Source organism: Rhipicephalus sanguineus, chromosome 4 (assembly GCF_013339695.2).
Source record: "Rhipicephalus sanguineus isolate Rsan-2018 chromosome 4, BIME_Rsan_1.4, whole genome shotgun sequence".
Taxonomy (NCBI): domain Eukaryota; kingdom Metazoa; phylum Arthropoda; class Arachnida; order Ixodida; family Ixodidae; genus Rhipicephalus; species Rhipicephalus sanguineus.
This window is the reverse complement of record NC_051179.1, coordinates 10,039,168-10,057,367: the sequence shown is the minus strand read 5'-3', so window position 1 is coordinate 10,057,367 and position 18,200 is coordinate 10,039,168. Positions and strand designations below refer to the sequence as shown.

The 18,200-nt window shown below is 43.7% G+C and overlaps 1 protein-coding gene across 1 annotated transcript in view; it reads left to right on the top strand.

Moving 5' to 3' along the window:
* The window catches only part of LOC119389360 (basement membrane-specific heparan sulfate proteoglycan core protein-like), a gene marked incomplete in the record, with an annotated part of 213,331 nt that overhangs the window by 101,130 nt on the left and 94,001 nt on the right, over positions 1 to 18,200 (top strand). The window contains 5 exon segments of the mRNA XM_049414410.1: positions 10,680 to 10,801; positions 12,437 to 12,646; positions 15,129 to 15,299; positions 16,409 to 16,548; positions 16,670 to 16,781. Coding sequence (XP_049270367.1) covers positions 10,680 to 10,801; positions 12,437 to 12,646; positions 15,129 to 15,299; positions 16,409 to 16,548; positions 16,670 to 16,781 — 755 coding nt within the window.

The following is an 18,200-nucleotide window of genomic DNA, read 5'->3' as shown; positions in this document are numbered from 1 at the left end:
TCTTGAATTGTTTTCCTCTCGCTTTAATAGATCATTCTACTCGTCTTCTATCTCTTTGTCGTATTTTTACTATATATTTCTATATTTATCTTTATTTTCTTTAATTGCTCTCTCTGTCTCTGAGGTCGTGGTCTCTCGCCTGTATCTTTTCTCTCTTTCTTCCCTTTCTTTCATATATATATCCTCTCTTTCACTTCTTTCTATCGCTTTCTTTCTCCCTCTCTGTGTACTCGTTCTCCCCTTCCTCTTTTTCTCCTCCTCACCCTCAAATCTTTCTCCTTACCCTCCCTTCTCTTTCTTCACCCCCTCCATACTATAATATACAAGTTATGCTATGCTCTGCTAGCTGCCTGGATGGCCGAGTGGTTAAGACGCTCGCTTTCGGGTCGTGTGTACGCGGGTTTGAATATCGCCTCGTCAAAACATTTTAACCCACGAATTTCTTTTTATGTTTTTTATATCTTTATTTTCCTTTCATTCTTTCTCTCTCTCTGTGCTCTTTTACTCACCCATCATCGTTATTGCATCCTGGGCCAGATAACTCGGCGCACGTGTTCTGGCAGCGAAGCGGCAGATGAAGACCACGACGATGAAAAAGAGGACAAAGAGAGCGCATGCTGCTACATGATGAAGATCGTTTCTGTTCTCTCTTCACCGACTAACGGCGGTTTAAACAGCTCCGCTATGAAAAATATATATGAAACACATAGGAGCGGTCCCATGCGCCTACCAAATTAGGTGTGATGATCGAGCCCGGCGTGTCGTTGTTCGTTGCGCAAAAATCGTGTGCGACGATAAGTTAGACAAGCTGGCTTCGCCAAAAACACCGGTGTGCACGACAAAGCCAGCTTGCCAAGCTCGTTTCTAAAACTGCGCGCACGTGAAAGGTGTAGTTGCGAGAGTGGTTGCCCCGAACCACATCTGTAAGTGTGTCCTGACCTACCAATGCACTTTTATATATACTATCGTGCTCACTGTGTCTTGCTACATAACGCGAATATTTGGGCGAGTTGGTGACGCAAGGTGATGCACAGTGCAACTACCCAGGACGAGGACAATAAGGGACAAGACGTTTTGTGTGTCCCCCTCCTCATCGTCCTCGTCTCTGTAGTGCGGTGTGGTTCACCTTGCAACATAACTCGTCACCGAACAATGTCGAAGAATGTTCATGGCTGTTTACTTGCCCTAATTTTAGAACTGTATGCTAGGCTCTGATTGAGGGTGATACGAAATAGGTGCAGCTTATAGTTAGATATATGTATCTAGTTCTGAAAAATAGGACAAGTGGGAACCATGCGCAATGTTGAGATCTTTCGGCCAGGCGCTCTCGTGCAACATATGATATTAAGCAAAAATTATAACTCGTGATAAGTTTTACCGGAGCGCTATGGACGGTTGTGTGCGGAAGACAATTTCAACCAGGTACGCGTACGCTCACCTCATGGATATAGCAAATTGTAGCCGAAAGTTCCTCGCACTCAGCCCGCAAGACTCCAGCTTAACGATGAAAAAAGATGGCTTTTGCTCGGTACGCTTATCATGTTGCGATAAGTTTCGCAAATGTTCTAACGTCAGTTGTGATGAGTAGTCCTCACACATTACCAGCTTCGGTTCGTGTAATACGAATGCCAGGGGTGCCCCGCCACGGTGGTCTAGTGGTTAAGGCGCTCGACTGCTGACCCGATGGTCGCGGGTTCGAATCGCGGCCGCGGCGGCTGCATTTTCGATGGAGGCGAAAATGCTTGAGGCCCGTGTACTTAGATTTAGGTGCACGTTAAAGAACCCCAGGTGGTCGAAATTTCCGGAGTCCTCCACTACGGCGTCTCTCATAATCAGATCGTGGTTTTGGGACGTTAAACCCGAGATATTATTATTATTGAATGCCAAGGAAGACATGGCTTATTTGATATAATAATGGGCAGAGTACGGTCTTTCAAAGCACTTAGTATTTGAGGGCTTGTCAAAAGTACCAGGAACTAGCGAGCTTGAGAAAGGCAGACATGAGATTCGGGCGTGCACTGATTGATTTTTATTTCAGGAATGAGAGAAACGTTTAATTGAAAGCTGGAGATGTTAGCCTGGCTATTGGCCTGACATGCTACTCCAGGTGCTGGTCGATGAATATGAGGAAATATACTTTCAACCCTGAGATGTATCACACGTATCGGTTAACTAACGAAGCCTCTGGCGTCGGAGCGGACAGGCAAACTAAGGCAGTTTTATTGCGGTGCTTCGGTATTACCTTTAAAGTTGCCATGACACCGAATTTTCGATCATATTATGTGTTATCTGGATTAATCCTTGTGCTTTCACAAATAAGCTGGCGAAATTTTAGTGCATTGTTCGAGCACTTCATTATTAAGCGAGTATTTTTATAAACACGCGAGCGGCCCGAGGGTCAGGCAACTTTGGTGCACTAGCGAGCCGTGACATAACAGGCAGCTAGCTGTGCAAGCGTATGCACTGCGGCGTACGATATTGTTCAGTGGTCAGCTGCACGTGATATTTGAGCTTTCTTCCGCTTGGCACTCAAATGGAACTTTTTTCAGAGGCTGAAACTTAAGTAGAAGACGACAGCTCCTTGCCGTGCTGCACATGACATCACACGCGCCATGGCAAAATGACGGTCGCCGGCGGTGGGTGGAGTTTACAGCCGGCGACTTCCAGAGCTTGTTTTGCACTGAAATATACTTTTACGGCCCACTTTTGAAATCTGTATAGGCATTATAGACCCTCTACGTCTCGTTTTTGCTGCAAACCACGAATTTTTGGGCGACCATGTCATATCCCCTTTAGGAGAGAGCAAGACAAGAGTAGCATGCTAACGGATCCTTCTCCTGAGAACAACGAGCGACAGGTCACCGTTTTTGAGATCGCGCCAGAGAATGGCCCGAAGTTTCAATAGTGAATGAACATAAAGTATGTCGAGAACGAGGCATTGGCGGGTCTGGAGTTTGGAACAACGCCCAAAGATGTTCCTTGCGTCGACGATGTTTTTACCAGCAGCCCTTCTGGGCTCAGTGAGGAGCTGGAAATCTTCCTCGTGCCTCGAAAGGACGATTCGGAATCGTAAAAAGTACACACGGTTAGACTGGTGGCTGACCATAGCGAGGACGCGACGCTTCAGGGTGCAGCAGCGATACCGTCGTAGAGAGCCCAATGTCCGATTTTTTCAGTGTTGACACAGAGAACTTGACCCGGCAGTCCGACGTGGCGGAGAAATCAAAAGTGTGAGCGGGAAAGAAGGCGCAGCACAAGCACGAACGAGCTGCTGAGCCCCGCATGTCGCAACCCAAAGCGATGATCGAGGCATCGAGAGAAAGGAGGTTTGCCGAAATCGCAGAAAAAGAAAGAGGCGAAAGCGTTCGGCACAGCGTCAGCTTAAAAAAGGTGCCACCTCGTCGCAGAAAAGACGAAAGTGCAGGCCAACGGACACTTTGCGGAAACGTCATTTGGGGCGTTCATTAAGGCGCAAACAGCGAGAGAGCCGCGGTGGCGGAAAGCAAGGTGCGCTCCCACGACGGAAGTCGCGGTTGAGATTGGCAACTTTGGGGGAAGCAACCGTGTCCGAGTCCTCAAAGTCGAAATGCCAGAGTAGCCAAGCACCACGCGGGGACGAGCACAATGAGAGAATGGCCACTGTTTCCTCTCCGTTTCTGGCATTCCATTTGCCTTCCTGAGGGGAGCCGGCCGAAGGGCCGAATGTGGCGTGACAGTAGAATGCAGCTGATAGCTCGTGCATGTTGTAGCCTCTAGCGAGCTAGAAAGCCGGCAGTAGCCCTACCCCATCGGGTACAATTCAAGCGAATCTAATTGAGAAAATGGGGAATGTTCAGTTTGAGTATTTGCACGTGCGTGAAACTTATGGAAAGCCGTTGTTTTGTTAGCAATGTAAAATTCAGCCTGTTTAATCTTGTCGGTTACGAGATGCGGTGTAAACATCTAAGGAGAAAAACCGCGCAGTACTGAGGGCTGAAGAGACCATCGACGTCCTTTAATCCTTAGGATGAACTTGTGGAGAAGGTGTTTTTAGCTCGAAAACTGTATTTTTCTAGTTTTGAATGTTTTATAGCGATACCATATGCGTTCACTTTCATATTGATTTGGGGTGAATGGGCATTTGAGCAGATATCAGCATAAGACCAAATCAGTTTGCGAAATGAGTTTGGCACTGAGCGGTGCAGTTTTCGTTGCGCGCTATTAGCACTGACAACTCTGCAAGGTTTTAGCATAAAACCAATTCAAATGTTGTGAGGTGCTTTTGGTGTCTATTGTAGCTAGGGCTATTTTTTTTTTGTACACGGTGTGCTGTAACGTAACGTAAAGATGAACTTTTTGAAGAATTTAGAGGGATATTAGGTGAGTGGTTAATAGTACTTTGCAGTTTGCAACGCTATGGGAATGAGAGTAATTGAAGCGCCCAGGAGAGCACAGCGTAGCGTTTGTCGAGCGGAACCGAAGTTCACTTGTTAGCGTTTTTATTTGTAGCGCGAAGTAGTTTACCATCACCCGTTTTAAGGGAACAAATAAGCCATTTTGGAAATTTTAAGGAAGGTTTTAGAGTAAACCAATGCGTTTTTTAAATTGCCCTGTTTAGCGCTGAATGTTGTTATTTTCGTGGACCCCTGTCAGGATTCATAAGCATTTGAAGCAGTCGTTTCAACACGAAACGAATGCAGATTTGTCAGGTGTTCTTAAGGTGCACGGCGTTGAGGGTTTTATTTCTTTGCGTGTTGTTTTCGTGAACATTTAGGTTCTGTCGCGTGTTTAGAGAAGTTGAGTTTCTAGGGTTGTGGCGTACGGTAAGTGATGTGTGTTAATGTTTCAAGGCTCCATGAATGCGAGCACTGTAGAGCGCAGTAGTTTTATTAGAGGCGTTGGCATGGGCAGGTAACTTTAACCGAATCAGCCTGTTAAAAAAAGTCGTGTTTGTCCCCTTGGGTCTTGTTCTTTTTTTTCTCTGAAGAATGAATTATCGCGTGATCACGTAAGCTGAACATTACGCTTTACCGAACGATGAGGTTAGAGACACTTTGCAGAAAGTTCTAAGACGCAGCTGAATCTCTTATGAAAGAGTTTGCGAGAGCGTCAGGGTGTGTCTCAAGTAGGTAATGTCAACTACGTTTTGAGTTTGCTTTGAGTGTGCGGAAATACGCACGGATATCTTCTGTAGGTTTAAGGCAGCCTTCATGTGAAAGCTGTGTTGTTGGTTGTTTTCGTGTAGTTAGATATGAGAAGGTAGCGCTACATAGCAGTGCGGATGGTAGGAGCAGACTAGTGTTAAAATTGGTCGTTTCAGGGATCTAGAGCCAGATTATACTTGCTTTTGGTGTTGTTTTGCTTGGACGGCCAAAATGATCCATCTTCTAGGCATCTCCTCATCCGGGAGTGCTTTAGCTTTGGCGGCACGAAATTCCGTCAATATTTTAGAGTAGCGGGTTTTTCATTTGCTTATGTGTCTTGAGAAGCCTGAAGAGTTTTAAGCGAGTCCAAGGCGCTTGATCGCGGCGTAGCATTGTGTTGTGTGGTTCGTTTTGCTGCTGTTGGTCACTGCGAGGTGGTTTGGGAGTTTGATGCGAGTTTGCAGTTGTGGTTCCAAGACAGGCCATCCTCCTCGTCACCTGCCGTTCTCATCGTGCCCAGCGGTTGTGAGCGCTGGCCAGCCGAGATTTTCCCAGCGGCGGAGGAACTCTTACGTTTGGCCTTAGAAGTCATCGAGGCAGACGCCATTTTGCGTGCACCTGTCTGCCGGAATGCTGTCTCCCCCTCGTATCGGCGCTTAGACGGAGGCACGGAACGCCGCGTCATCCTGGAGGGGCTTATGCCGAGCGAGCGGACATGTCACCGTGGATGGATTTCCCGCAAAACGGACGTTGGAATTTGGAGACCCCTTTTTGGCTCATTGTTTACAGCGTGAGATAGCACCGCTTGAGGGATTCTCATCAAGCCCCTTCATTCTTCTGCCCAAGCGCAGTAGGGCAAATTTGCCTGTGCCGGAGTGGACGATCTGCCTATCTTCTGAAATTCGACACAATTTCTTTGTTGCGCGGTGTTGGTCAACGTGGGACAGCGCCGTTGTAGAGGCTCTCATCTACCCAGTTGGGGTCATTCATCCGAGGGCAGCCACAATCAACGTTTCTTCCAAGTATTCCCGGCAGTGGAAGCAGAGGCCATCGGCCTTTCACCCCAACCCTCCTTCTGACTCAAACTCCCTGCCAAACTTCCGATCTGCGAGTCGTCGCGGCGTTGCGACAGTATTGCGTGACTCATTGCCTCCTTTCTGGAGGCCGGACGCCAGGACGGCAGGCCACCGGATTGGCGGGAGACGCTGACACCGGTTTGAGTGTACCTCAGTATTTTTCTGGGAGCTATAAAAGCCGAAGACTCTTGGCGTTATTTCGAAAGCTCTTCTTTTTGCCTCTTTTTCACTTAATCATGTGAATAAACCTAGGTTCCTTGTTTGAAAGTACGCGCCTCCTCACTGGGAATCATCAGCTATGGGGACGGACGGCGAGAGCCGGCTACTGTAACGAGACTCACCGAGCCCCACTCCTTACACCGTTTAGAAATTCCCTTTCATAGGTAAGGGCCGTACAACTGTGTTAACGTTGTTTTATGCTATACGACTTCTGCAAATATCTGTTAGCAAAGAGAATTCATTCTAGCATCCTATAGGAACACAGATAATGGCACGACTTCCCGGAAAGAAGGCCTACAGAGGCGATGCGTCGCACCAACGCTGTTCTGTAGCCGGGTGATTCCACGAGAGATCGAACATGCCTGTCCGGTCGCATTTTTTGTTTTGCCTGGGTTTTTTATATGTTGTGTGGGCACATTCAAAGTGCACGGAACTGAAAATTTTATTTCCAAGAAACGCTCCCAGCGCGCCAAAAAATATTTGAAGGTGGGGCGCATGCCTCCTGTTTTTGCTCACTGCATGTTTTCGGATTTCACGGCCGAATTTAGCGCGAACTATAACCGATTGTGTCGAAATTTTCTGTTGCTGGTTTAATACGCATTACTGTAAATTACATCCATGCTTTTTTTATGGCCGTCCTCAAAAAGAAGAAAATGTGAAAAATGGCAAACACGGCCGAAATCAAAAAGGGTCCTAGTTTGAGGCGCCTTGGCGCTTTACTATTTCAAACAGAAACTTGAAAACAGTTGTCAACTATAGAAAAGAGCCTTTGCAACATTTATGCAGAAGATCATTTTCCTACGGGCAGCGCAAAAAAAGAAAAATGTAGTTAAAGAAGCGAGTTTTTTCAAAAAAGTACATTTTGAAAAAATAAAATAAAAAAAAACTCCGGTCTCAATTTTGACGGCAATTTTTTATCGAAGAGCGCTTATGTCATGAACACACGGTTTTAATCTCATATGTCCTCATTTGCTTTGTTTACGAGATATAACTGGCCAAAGTTACCCTTGCTGTGAGTGCTCACTTCAGTGCGACTGATGATTGTTAATAGCTTGCATCGTGCGGTAAATCGCAGTTTTAATTATTCTGCTGCAGCAAAACCTTGCTCTGGTGGCGTTTCGTCAAGAAAAATGTGTTCTCAGATTTTATTTGTGTCTAGCGTGTGCAAAAGTGGGCTGCTGCCGCCCTCTAAATGGCTCACGTGTAAACAGTTTGCAGCCTACAACCTCGCCTACAATCGTCAGAGGAAAGATGGGTGCGCCTGTTCAAGATATCAATCGCTTCTTCTTCCTGAAGAAATGCCTGGTCTACCTCATCGCGGTTAGAGGTAGACAGGTTTTCCTTGAGAGCCTAAAGCAATGCAAGCAGACCTCGCAGGTGTCGCGAATATCCTCAGCCTATGACAGTAGCTTCTGGAGGTAGGCAACAACAAAAAGAGCAAAGAAAAAAAAATTTGCGCAACGAAAACGTTTTCCTCAGCAATCTTCTTTTTGTGAACGCGTAAATAATCGGCACAGAACAATCGGACGTAGCCATGGGCCGCGCGCATCGCGTGTAGTGAACAGCTAGACCTAGAGCAAGCCGAAACGTTTATACTGAACGGCGCCGCACAAATTATTTCACATCTGCGCAGCTGTCATGAATGCCTTTCCAGAACTGCTTACGGTTTAACATTTTATGACTAAGAGTGTGTAAGCGCTTTGGGCTGTAATATTTAATTTGTAGGCCGCACTCATTGTCAAAACTAAGGGTAATGTCCGTCTGGTGCCACCTATGACCTTTGTTGTCCTCGACGTGGGAAAGCACTTTAGTAAAGTGGCAACAAAACATCATCAATTGGGCAGCTTCGGCCACTCATGGCTTAATCATGCCGCACCGCACGTTTTCTGGCTGCTGAAACGCTGAGGCAAAGGTCGAGATGATACAGGAAGACGTTATCTGCGACGCCGAAAACATGTGACAGCGAGAAGTGAAATAAACGACTCGGAAATCATTGAGCTAACTTTTTTACAAATGTTTAGGCACAGTGTGCGTCGAATGGGGAAGATGGTTAGAGCGTACAATGCATGTAATGGAAGGGAAGCAAGCAGGCAGTGAGAAAACAACTGCATAACAGCGCGCCTGCTGATTGTGGCATTTAGTTACAGATTAAGTTGGCCTTCGCTGCATACAAATGCTTTATTCTGTGTGCAAGGAGAGTTTTGACAAAGTGACCTAAACCATATGTTCGCGGTGTCTCGTGTGCTTCTGATTAACGAATACTGGCGGGTAAGTTGAGGTTGTAAGCTGCAAACTGCGTACGCGTTCGGCGTTCGTTACGCCGGACACAATTAAAGTTTGAGAATACATTTTTCTTGACGACAAGACACCAGAGCAAGGTTTTACTGCAGGAAAATAATTAAAACGAGATTTAAGTGCAATGCAAGCTGATGACAACTATCGATCGCACTGAAGTGAGCACACACAGCAAGGGTAATTTTGGCCCGTTAAATCTCTTGAACAAGGCAAATGAGGACATACATATTAACACGGTGTTTTCACTGATATAAGCGCTCTTCGACAAAAAAATGTCAAAATTGAGGCCTGAGTTGTTTTATTTTTTGAAAATGTACTTTTTTGAAAAAAAACTCGCTTCTTTAACTATTTTCTTCTTATTTAGCACTGCCTGTAGGAAAACGATCTTCCGCATAAATGTTGCAAAGGCTCCTTGAAATACTTGGAAAAAAGCATGGATGTAATTCAGAGCAATGCGTATTAAAACCAACAAGAAAATTTTCGACACATCGTTTATAGTTCGCGTTAAATTCGGCCGTGAAATCCCAAAACATTGCAGTGAACAAAAACAGGAGGTCTGCGCCGCCACCTTCAAATACTTTTTTTGGTACGCTGGGAGCATTTCTTGGAAATAAAATTTTGGGTTCCGTGCACTTTGAATGTGCCCACATAACATATAAAAAACCTGGGCAAAACAAAAATATCGACCGGACAGGCATGTTCAATCTCTCGTGGAATCACCCTTTAAAGGGCGGCAGCAGCCCACTTTCGCACACGGTAGAACCAAATAAAATCTGAGAACACATTTTTCTTGACGAAAAGCCACCAGAGCAAGGTTTTGCTGCAGCAGAATAATTAAAACTGCGATTTACGCACAATGCAAGCTATTAACAACCATCAGTCGCACTGAAGTGAGCACTCACAGCAAGGGTCACTTTGGCCAGCTATATCTCGTAAACAAAGCAAATGAGGACATATGATATTAAAACCGTGTGTTCATTGACATAAGCGCTCTTCGATAAAAAATTGCCGTCAAAATTGAGACCGGAGTTTTTTTTATTTTATTTTTTGAAAATGTACTTTTTTGAAAAAACTCGCTTCTTTAACTATTTTTTTCTTTTTTTGCGCTGCCCGTAGGAAAATGACCTTCTGCATAAATGTTGCAAAGGCTCTTTTCTATAGTTGACACTGTTTTCAAGTTTCTGTTTGAAATAGTAAAGGCGCCAAGGCGCCTCAAACTTAGGACCCTTTTTTGATTTCGGCCGTGTTTGCCATTTTTTCACATTTTCTTCTTTTTGAGGACGGCATAAAAAAAGCATGGATGTAATTCACAGTAATGCGTATTAAAACCAGCAAAAGAAATTTTCGACACATCATTTATAGTTTGCGCTAAATTCGGCCGTGAAATCCGAAAACATTGCAGTGAGCAAAAACAGGAGGCACGCGCCACCACCTTCAAATATTTTTCTGGCGCTCTGGGAGCGTTTCTTGGAAATAAAATTTTCAGTTCCGTGCACTTTGAATGTGCCCACACAACATATAAAAAACCCAGGCAAAACAAAAAATGCGACCGGACAGGCATGTTCGATCTCTCGTGGAATCACCCTAAAGATAAAGAGCACAAATGTGATGATCATCATATACAGGTGACGAAGTGCGCAATAAATGTCCACACATATCGAGTTGTTTCTTCAAAACATTTTTCAGATTTTCAAGGACATGATCACTCACACACTCAAGAAAGAGATCAGCACTTTAGTTCCAGTATTCTGGTGTTAAGCTGTCAAGCTTGTGTAGATGGAGCAACAAAATGTAAGCCACATGCTTCAGCAGTGAGAACAAGGCACGTGAGAAAGGTTTTAGGAAAGAACTGCGTCCTCCTTGTATTTAAGAAAAGCTAGTTAAAAGTTTTTTCTTATACACTGTAAATTTTTTCCGTGATTTTCTGTAAAACATGACAATTCATATTAACCATGTTTGTTTTCAGACAAGGGTGTCTGCCATCCACCACTCTTCAATGACAAGGCCCAGTCTAGCTCAGAATGTCTTCGCTGCTTCTGCTTCGGTGTTTCTCAAACTTGCCATAGTAGCAGTTTGAACAAAATAACCGTAAGTAACTACATTATATTAAAGAGCAGACTGGTGCACAGACAAAATACAAAGTCTCCGAGGCTGTGCGATATTGCATACTAACAGTCCATGCAGTAATATGCTCTTCAGTGCCGCAGCTTGTACAGACTTGGTGCATATAAACTTGAAGGGACACTAAAGGGAAAAACGATTTTTATCGTATTAATTAACTACCTTTTCACAATACCAAAAGCACAACTTTTGCTGTGAGAAGATTCCTGGTAAGCGAGAGAGATTTAAACTTTGTTTTATGACTAGGCGCGCGTTCGCTTCGCCCAGAGGACTTCCTTATTCCGGGTAGCCATATGGCTTGCAAACGCACGAACCCTGTCCACCAGCTGGAGCTGGTCCTCAGCATTTAGTGACGACAGCAACGCCTCGCACTGGTCTTCCGGATTTCGTTACGCCCCCTGTTCGTCTAAAATGAGAAAAAAAGGAAACGCAGGTGGTTACGCCACCTTTAAGCTCACACACCAACTTGATGTGATGTCATAGATTTTGATAGTGTCTGCTGGGGTCTACACAGTTCTTAATTGGTGAAAATGAAGCACATTGTCCTCTGAGGGGGCCAGAGGCTCAGCACACCAAGTTTCGGGAAATTTTGTCAACCGAATGGGCCAGTGTACAAAAAAAAACTGAAATCTCTGATGTCTTTTTTTGATGTTCATGTGCAGAGATTTTGGTGCAAAATTTCAAAGTGGAATTTTCTCTTCTGTTAACAAACTTATGACAATGGAATTAACAAGAGCAGAGTGTTCAAAGAATAATTTATTCATCTTAATGGATGCATTGTTTCACTTTAGTGTCCCCTTTGCAAGAGAAACCTCTTATTGCAAGGGTCCAATCCTGTCTTCATGGTAATTTTGCAAATGTGCACTGGCTGGCATAGTGGAATGGCACTGTGAAATCATGTGATCTGTGTATCATGTGATCATGTGAAATCATGTGAATCAAGTGCCAAAGCATAGAAACATGCGAAAATGTTAAGCGTTGTGAGAGAGTTGCCAACATGCAGCACAATCATAACCTATTAAAAGTTAAGATTGATTAGAGCTCATATTCATCAAACGAAGAAAAAAATTTTAGGCTATGGCTGAATGTGAATAATATTAAGCTTTCTGTGCTGTGCATAGACGGTGATATGTTGACATGTGGAGTGCAAACAGTGCTCCTTGTTTTGCCAAAACTGGCTGTGTTTCACAAGGAGAAAATGCCTAAATCTGCAAGATCTTAAATGACTAAAAAAAAATTCACAAGGCTAATATGAATGTTAATGTTAGGTTCCATGAAAAGTAAACATTTTTTAACGATCAGGGTTTGTTGCCATGCATTGCTTTACACCACTCTATACAACCTCCTTGGCTTAACTGGCTACTATATAATTTGTTGTTCTTAGCATTAGCATCAGCATTGCTTCCGTGTGCACAAAAATTTTTCAGTTAGTACCCTTAATCTGATGAACCAGTCCGAACAGTTGTTGTAGCCCTTAAAAACATACACCTTTGTAATTGTTTACAGAAAATTAAATACTTTATAGTGGAAGAGAAGTTCTTCATGTTTGTGCATTTAACGTTGTGTTACTCCTTTCTCAATTTCTTTCCTTATTATTGCCAGATTTCTCTAGCCAATGAAGTGTCCGTCGCTACCATGAGCATCCTTCCTGATGGAAGCTACATGGATGTCACAGAAAAGTTTAGGCCTGACCAGAATGCAGTGCGTTCTAACCCTGCAAACCACGAGTTCAAAATAGACAGCCAAGTAAAAACGTCAGAGGCACCTGTCCACTACTATTGGAGCCTGCCTGCAGAATTTCTTGGAAACCAGGCAAGTAATTTGAGCAGAATTTATGAGACCGAAAGTCGAAATAAACGTGTATTGTGTCTCTTCCAGGGATAACTTAATGCAGTACACTAAAGGTACACTAAAGATACAGATGGGTCCCCTGTTAAAGGAAACGCTTTTGTGCATGACATGTCCGGATTTTGCTCTTTTACAAAAGCATATATAGTGGTATAGATTTGCATAAGCCTACTGGTGGTTGACTGTTCTGACTCCTTTGGCCGACTAGTGCTGTGCGCAAACAATGTTTCTACATCCACTTGCGGTTAGGGGGCCAGCAGCATGACAGGTGCTCATTCGAGTGTTCCCTTTAACAGTGGACCGTACTGTACGTTTCACTGCAAAAGAAGTGTTGCCATTGAGGGAGAGCTCTCTTAAGAGAGTGTCAACAAAAATGTTCGGGGATAAGCTAAGCAGCTGCTGTAAGTGCACAGTATGCTTAGGGGCCAATATAAGCTAGAGTGTGTGATCACTTGTAAAATTAGATAGGCCTGATTTAGGCAGGTGTCTGTTTGTGTTGATCATTATGTACACAACGTTCCATATGAAGGGCAACACAAAATGCTTATTTGCGGAGGACTTTGCGCCACATCACTGATGCAATGTTTAGTTATGGCCTTGCGATTGCTTCAGGCCCAATGTACACTACTGACGGTTCAATGCAAATCCTTAGGACCAGCAGGCACCAGCTAAATTACATTGTCTGTGGTGATGTGCTTGCATTGCATCTGATCTTTAATACACATAGGGATGAAGCAGCACATCATTTTTCCACATACTAAAAGGGTCCAGTGGCTATATTATTCTGCTGCCGTGCATGAGGCCATGGGTTTTTATTCCCATCAGCTACATTTAATGGGATGCAATGAAAAAATTCTCATGCTTCGGGTGTATACAAGAGTCAATCAAAAATAATTTGGGCACTTCAGTACTGCATCCCATAGGCTGTAAGTTTGTCTTCATCCTGCAGCCAGTTGTCTTTTAATCCACTTTTATGGCCTTCCTTTATCATTTGTTTATTCAGTAGAGTAAAAATAAGTAATTTCCCCTATGCTTGTGGGATCTCTTTAACACTCAAGGAACAAACGAACACAGTACACATGTGCATTTATTTGCGCCTTTTACATTGGCAAGCCTGCCAGCTGAATCATACAGATAATAACGAGCCAATATTGTGCCTGGTAGCTTAATTATACCAACAGCTAAAGTAACACGACAAACAACACATTAGAATGTCAATATAACACAACAGACAAAACACACGCACACGATGTGACCCAAATACAGCGTCACTGACGTTCCATTCACCACAGAGTCTGTGGGGTCGACCTATGAAATAGCCCTAAAGGCCCGTCACGAGAGTCGACCGTCCATGACATCACCACCAGGCGGCACCACCCTAAGATCTGGAAAGGGATGATGAGAGGGATTTGGAAAGGGGTGATGGTTCCTTGTCCGACGTTCAGCAATGCAGTCTTGTGCATGAGATCAGGGGTACCAGCAAAGTTGGAAATTAAGCAATGCGGCATAGGTAGGCTTGTTTTGGGAGCTCACAGGAATACTACACCAAATCAAGGGGGTACAAGGTGACGAGGTGGACATCATTCGAGGGCAGGGAAGCTAGCAGCAAGATAGAATTTGAGGAGCAATTTAGAGGAGGAGCAATGGGCTAGGAAAGTTCTCAGCTACATGAGCAATGTCAATACAAAATGGAGGAAGCAACCCAGAAAATTGTCAAGTAAACAACGGGAGACAAGCGGAAAAGAATCATCGGTTAAGAAAAAGGTTAAAGAAATGGAGAGAGGCTTGTGGGAAAATAGGGATGCTTACGAAACCAGCACTGGAAATGTACAGAAATCTCAAGCACGAAATTGCCAAAGAAAAGATCTACGATAACTCTTGAGGTAGCTCTGTGTTGTTTGTAGCCAGGACTGGAGTATTGCGAACTAAGACTTACCGATCACCAAATACCAAGGAATAGACACACTTTGTGGTGCATTTGGAGAGGAGGAGGAAATAGCTAGATGCCTGATTACTATGTGACCTTAAAGCAAACCATTTTTAATTGGCCACTGAAAATTACGCACCTAGTGTGTTTGTTAAAGAACTACTGTTCCTGTGCTACAACCGCCAGTATCTTGCATAAAATTATTTGGAACAGTCCTCATGTCTATCAGAATAAGACAAACGCAATGTGTGTATTGTTAGGACTGGGTGAATTGGAGATCATTGGGAGAGGCCTCCATCCTGCTGTAGACATAAGATAGGCTGACAATGAAGACGATGATGATTGTTGTTATGTCACAACATTCAACCATACTTGAAACGTGTTCACTTGTATAATTATGTGTGTTGTCTAGTCCCCTAAGATGATCCAATAAGTAACTGTACATTCGAATGATAATTTTCTTCTCTGCTTTTTTAATTGCTTAACATGTGGTCAAAAGCTTTTTATTTGCTCCTTCAGATCAACAGCTATGGAGGTCAGCTGAAGTACACCTTCAGGTACCAAGCATCATCAAGACCTGTGCAAGCTGCGGACATTATCATAAGAGGAAATGGGGTCACATTGTATCACACTCTGAGGCAGTCGTATGGTCCTCTCAGAGACAATGCCATCGAAGTACAATTTGCAGAGGTAGGAGGTTGATTTACTTCAGTATAGTGTCATGCTTAGTGGTATCTTTGAAAAATTGTCATATCTTGAGATTAAGTAGGAAGTTTTGTTACATTTTATGCTTTAGTAGAGCAGGCAGACTCGGTTAATATATAGTCTAGAAACCCTATAAGGTATTATGTTGTGAAATCGTCTTTTACACAATATTTTGTTTTAAAATCACACAATCAAAATGTCAAGATGTAATATGACCACCTACATGAGCTAATGGGGTGTAATCAATGCAGTGCTGTCGTGTGGCACTATTAGTGTTTTTCTATTTAAGACTGAGCGTCATCACTTAGTATGAAGCAAGCTGTTTTTGCAATGAACCACTCAGAGCACTCTTTGCACATGGAAACTTACTACTTACACTAGTATGCATATGCTGACATGAGTTGCATGGTGAAAAGATGTCAACCCTGTGAACTTGCATGGTTTCAGAGATGCCATGTGCAGTTTGCAAACGAAAGTGCCCATTCACTGTGAAAGATAAGAAATGCAGTGCAAATTACATTACTCTGGTTAAAGAAGACAGAACGCTAGAATCTGCCTTATTTCTCGTTTGTTTTCCTAGTTGCGCTATTCAAAAATCTACTCACAGTGGCATACTAACAAACTGCCACGAAGGTGTAGTACATTGCCTCCTGCTGAAATAAGTCGAGAGACTAATATAATTTGCTTACATCGAATATTTCGAAGTATTGAGGTCGGCGCTCGTGCTGTATTCTACTGTAATTTTACTAAGCTCTGAATTTAAAAAAGCCAGATGTTCAGGGGAAGATGGATGCTTGAAGAGATGAAAAATTTGTGAACATGGGGTGTCGCTGGAGCCAATGTTTCGACAAGCGGTCTTGTCTTCTTCAAGACGGCAACTGCTTTCCTTAGCATGTGTATAGGACACACGCTAAGCTGAGAATGTGACAGGTTATTTTATAGTGCTAGCAGCAGACTTCAGCTGGCAGTACCCACCTTGTGAAGTTTCACACATTCAGTACATAATTTCTTTTTATCCACAAGGGGGCTAGATCAAAACTATGCTGTTTGTAGTGGCACTTTTAATTAACTGGTTGGCTTGTTTGTGTTTCTAGGGCGAATGGCACAAGGATGCTCGGCACAGTGCCATTGGCAGCCCTGACACAGCCACCAGGGAAGACATCATGCTTGTTCTGCAGAATGTCGAAGGCATTTTTATTCGAGCCAGCTTTGATAGTGAATTAGCAGAGTCAAGGTATGTGATCATATGTCGTTACATTCTTTTGTGCAAACGAGTGTAGCGATGTGGGCTTGGTGGTGCATCTTGAAAGGCAGTAGCTTAGCACTGGTGAAGATCCCTTGCCTTTTTTTTTCAGCATTCATGGCCTTGAGATGGATTCAGCTTCTTATTCCAGTCCCAAAAATCCTCCTGCTGCTTCTGTGGAGCAGTGCTCTTGTCCGACAGGCTACACGGGGAATTCTTGTGAGGTAATATTCCATTGTAATCTGGGTATGGCATTGAAATGGGTGAGATTTCAATTGTTCCTAATGAATACTCAAAGCCATCATGTCCCACATTTATAGATGAACCGCAATTCTCTAGAGTATCATAAATGAGCAAAAGTTACCTGTAATGTTTTCATATGCTGGCATGACAACTTAGAGGTATTTTACTATGTGGAAACATGAAATTTACTTGAGCTAAAGGCTGTTTTATTTCATCAAAAGCTAAATTTCTTTTAAATACTTTCTAGGATATTCCTTGTTCGATATTCTATACTGCAAATTGCCTCAAGAGGTTTTTCAGTGTCATGTTAATGTCATACTTTCTGGACTACTTAGCAAGACATATGTTTGGGCAAGTTGGTTCATACTTGATGCAAAACAAATAAGCGCTAAGAAACTGGGACATAAACAAGAGGCACACAGGACAGGTGGTCAACTTTCAACTGAGATTTATTGAAAAAAGATGAAAATTTATAACCGCAACCAGCAAGGGTGATAACTAGAGACCGGATTTTAGGCAAATGCCTATTTTGTTCCTTGCGCTCCTATCACGTCATTTTGATGTATGAGCATCAATTAGAGGTTAAGAAGGGCTTTTATAGTGTTTTTATAGTGCCTGAAAATGCCTATTTTTGGCATTCGTGCCTAAATGCTCACAAATGCCTATAAATGCTTATTGGCAAAATTGGCGCTTATATGAACACTATTCAGCCTCAAGTTTCGCTCCCGGGTGCTGTTTGAGACCGTTATTCATGTTACCACGTAACATTGACTGTTCGGAACTATGGGGCTCAACCTAGTCCTCTAGTTCAACCAACTCTAGGAAACAACTGCTGGCAGCGGTGAAGTGGGACACGCTGGCGAGCATTCGCCGCCGCACTGACATGGCGCGAGCTGTTGGTGAATGCGAAACCGCGGAGAGCCATCAGCGAAGAGTGAAGAACAAAAAAGAAAGGAAAATGTGATGTGCGCGCAACTTTTGTTTTGTTTGTAATTTACTTTTTCACTGCAGTAGCGTAGCCAGAAATTTTTGGGGAGAGGGGGTTCGACCACACTTTATGTATGTTCGTGCATGCATGCATTCGTATGTGTGCGTGTATATACACACACGCGAAACTGAGAAGTTTAGGGAGGGGGGGGGGGGAGGAATTGAACCCAGCCAATAGGAGGAATCCCTCCCTTCTGGTCTTTTAGCGATCTGGCTGTCTGCTCCTGCTCTGCTGTTCTCAGTGATACTATCAAAAGGACACCCAGGAGTGCGTTGTTGGGCTTTCGTCCCACACGGTTCGCAGAGACCGTGTTCTGCAAACCATGCAGGATAAAGCCCAATTGCACGGCTATGTTCAACTGTTGACACCTTTGTGCCATCTTAAGCAATAAAATTTTTGCTTTCCGGTCATA